The following is a 4,051-nucleotide window of genomic DNA, read 5'->3' as shown; positions in this document are numbered from 1 at the left end:
TCTCCGATCTGTCTCTCTTTGCCTCCATCTTTGAGATATGTTGCTAGAAAAAGAAGAAATAATCGAAGAGGGGGCTACCAGAGCAGCTCCTCGCCACCAACTACCGTCTGTACTTCCTCCTACCTCCCCTTCGTTTTTGCCATCATTCCTCCTTGCTACTAGTGATGTGTAGGAACACATAAAGGAGTCGCCGGAGATCAGGGTCTCCCTCTTTTTCATGATGAATAAAAGTTTGAAAAATCTCGTTGTGGATATGTGGGTGCCATCTGGGTATTTCATTTCAACAAAATAAAAGAAATGGAAAATGACTTGATAGGTAAGATACTTTTTGAAATGTACATATTTAGTCCTTATTCTTTTTCTTTTGTAAAATAAACCCTTCACGTCAGCAAAACCTATAGAATCCGGTAAAAAGGACCTAATGTATACATATTAATAAAGTATAAGGCTTTATTTTACAAAAAAAGAATAAGGACTAAATATGTACATTTCAAAAAATATCTTACCTTGTTAAGTCATTATCCTTAAAAAAAATCTTTTTAATAAATGGGTAGGGACGAATTTGTATAAACAGACTATGCAAACTCATAATTCTCAAAGGACTGAATTTGTAGAACACGCAAATAGGGACGACTTGTAATTCATTCCTTTCCCATAGAAAAGGGATTTTCCATTAATCGGGAAGATAAAAAGGAACCGGTAAAATCAATCGTATTTCGGAGTTAAAATGGCGTCAACCTCCGCCGTAGGTCCGTCGTCGGCAATGAAGGAACCTCGAAATTGGCTGTTAATGCCTGACGAACTGATGGAAAATATACTTGGAAGATTGAGTAGCGTGGAAAAACTCAGGAGCGCAGGGCAAGTATGCAGAACTTGGCGGAGAATTTGCAAGGATCCGGCGATGTGGAAGGTCATCGATATTAACAAATGGCAGGATGGGTGTGATAAGAATTACAAAATCGAGATGCTGACTAAGCAGGCAGTCGATCTCAGCTGTGGGGAACTGATTGATATCAGTATCGGAGGATTTTGCACCGATGATCTCCTTGATTACATCGTGCTACGGTAGGTTTTATTCCCTTTCCGTCGCTATTCAATTTCATACTCATGCTATTTAATTTAGTTCATACTCATGATGCACAGTTGCACACACCCACTCACGCTCCATCAGTTATGGAAAATAGACATACAGCCCTTCTTTCTTTGCTAAGCCTAAGAAAAGTTTACATATGGAGTACGAATTTTGGTAATCTGCGTTTTTTTGGCTTGTGTTATGTGATGTACTGTTGTATTGAGTATTAATTTGGAACATTGAGATGAAGAAAAGTTGCAACTTGGCTCAAAGTGGTTGAATTTTGACAACATACTATAAATCCTTCAAAACCCAAGGAAAAATTATAATAATTTTATCAAACTATATAAGAATACCAATTATATTTAGATCTTGTTATGCCCTGTTTAGTTTGATACAGATAACATATATAAGAATACCAATTATACTGAAAACGCTGTTTCTTTTGTGTGGGTCCAGCTCACGTAAGCTGAAGCGTCTTGACCTTTGGTCCTGCGACCATATAGGGGATAGTGGGTTTAGTTGGGCAATCAAAAAGCTGTCGCAGTTGGAGGAACTTGAATTTTCTTACATCTTTATCAGTGTAGAAGACATTGAAGTTATTGGACAGAATTGCCCTCAGCTCAAGTCATTCAAGGTATTTGACGTTATATACACCAGGCCATACATCGAATATGATGATCTAGCTGTTGCAATTGCAAACAACATGCCTGGGTTACGCCATTTGCAGATTTATGGTCATGAGATGACAAATGATGGACTGAAGGCCATTCTTAATGGTTGCCCTCTCCTTCAATCCCTAGACGTGCGTGAGTAGGGATGAGTTATAAAACCGAAAACCCGGACCGGAACCGGAATCGGAACCGGTATAACCGGAAAATGTTTAAACGGTCCGGGTATTGGGGTCCAAATTTAGTCTTATCCGGGTTCCGGGTATTTCGGGTACGGGTCCAACGGGTCCGGGTATTCCGGGTAAAAAAACCGGAACTGGTTTTTGGAACCGGATATGTAAAAAAACCGGAACCGGGTTTAATGGTCCGGAACCGATTTTTGTACGTTTTATAAAGTTTTTATATAGCAAATATAAATAAATATGTAAAAGAGATTATAAGTTGATGCAGTGGCGGAGCCAAGAATTTTGATATGGGGGTACAAACATTATCAATATATATTCTATGTAGTTATCATATCCCGGACATTAAAAAACATGGTACAATATCTTAAGCTGGGGGTACAATAACATAGATCATGTTTACAAATAAATTTTTTTATATACATAAAACAATTTTTTGGGGATGCTGTAGTACCCCCAACGCCCCATCTAGCTCCGCCACTGAGTTGATGGGTATTTTATCATAATCTATATAAGTTTTAAAAAATGAATATATTTTTGGTATAGAAATTTGTATAAAAAATAGTGTCGGTTAAAGATGAAATATTATTTATACATTTTTTATCTAAAGAAAATGGATGTAGGATTGAAGATGGTTGTTTATCATAATCTCAATTTGCATATGAGCTCTTGTAATAATAATAATAATAACAACAACAACAATAATAATAATAATAATAATAATAATAACAATAATAATAATAACAACATTGAAGTAATGGAAAACTCACAGATATGAAACATGACATTCATCTAACAAAATCTCGTCTATCTCCCATTCCCCTCTCTGGTGAACTTTATTTATAAGAACCATAATTTATATGTAATATTAATATTAGATAAATTGTTATAAGTTTGGTTTTATATGTTAAACAATGGTTTAATTAACAATGGTGATTTCGTCATTTGTAGGAAATTTTGAAAAATTGGCTTATGGTGTTTTATTTGAGTGAATTCGACTATATAATAGTGTATTTGATCAAAAAAGTGAAATCGAAAGTTTTATTATTTTTAGTATCAACTTGTTTTGTTGGCTTAATGAGTTAAAGTTCTATAAGCTTTTAGCCTATTTATAGTGGATATTTTACAAAAGGTTATATATTCATTTTGTTGTTTAATTATTCTAACTATTTTTTTTTTAATTAGAACCTTTAATCATGTTACAATTAACTCATCTCTATGAACGTACAATATATTAGAATCACATAACTAAAAGCTCATATTTCACATTAATATTAAACCAACTTTGTTATATCACGTTACTTAAAAAAAAAATCAATGTCGTCAATAATCTAAATGTAAATTTTTGTTTATTATTATTTTTTATAACAGTTGAAAGATTATGCGATTGAGCTAATTACAAATAATAATAATAATAATAATAATAATAATAATAATAATAATAATTCCGGGTTTTCCGGTTCTAAACCCGTTTTACCTGGTTCCACTTTATCCACTTTTCTATTTCCGGGTTTTCGGTTCTAAACCCACTTTACCCGGTACCGAACCGGAACCGGTTCCTATATACCGGTCCGGTTTTCGGTTCTAAAAAATCTTGTTAAACGGTTCCGGGTTTTCCGGGTCCGGGTCCATCCGGTCCGGTTTTGGACCCACTTTCATCCCTATGCGTGAGTGTCATAATCTTTATCTTGGAGGGAAATTGGGAAAACTCTGCATGAAACGGATCAAAGATTTTAAGCACAACTCAACACAAATCTCTGACGATGATGATGATCATGATGTTGATGATATGTATATATGTATTCATCTGGGTCCGAAGTCGATGACAATTAGGAATACTATATGATTGATTGGTATGTATCTTTAGTTGGAGATATGTTATCAAATTTGCTTAGAATTGGATCTTGATTAGATTATGTACATGTTTTGCATGCGTTCATGCCTTCATGGACTACTTATGTCCAAGTTTATATTATTAGTTTACTTAGTAGTTTAGTTTTTCTTGACTCGGTCTTCCAGTAGTGGGTAGTTTCTTCGTAGTTTTATGTTATATGTTAGTGGGACAGTTATTCTTTATAGTTCCAGTTTATGTAAACCTTTTTTGCACCCTAGTTAATAAGTATTCA

The 4,051-nt window shown here is 34.5% G+C and overlaps 1 protein-coding gene across 1 annotated transcript; it reads left to right on the top strand.

Moving 5' to 3' along the window:
• Positions 1-598: 598 nt before the first annotated feature.
• Positions 599-2,259, top strand: LOC111880848 (putative F-box/LRR-repeat protein 23). Its single transcript, XM_023877263.3, has 2 exons — positions 599-1,065; positions 1,532-2,259. Exons 1-2 carry the CDS (start codon positions 728-730, stop codon positions 1,887-1,889), a joined length of 696 nt encoding a protein of 231 aa, XP_023733031.1. The 5' UTR covers positions 599-727; the 3' UTR covers positions 1,890-2,259.
• Positions 2,260-4,051: the final 1,792 nt, after the last annotated feature.

The sequence above is a fragment of the Lactuca sativa genome, chromosome 7, assembly GCF_002870075.4.
Source record: "Lactuca sativa cultivar Salinas chromosome 7, Lsat_Salinas_v11, whole genome shotgun sequence".
In the NCBI taxonomy this organism is placed as follows: Eukaryota; Viridiplantae; Streptophyta; class Magnoliopsida; order Asterales; family Asteraceae; genus Lactuca; species Lactuca sativa.
Note: the sequence above shows the minus strand (reverse complement) of the source record. Positions and strands in the feature narration are given on the sequence as shown.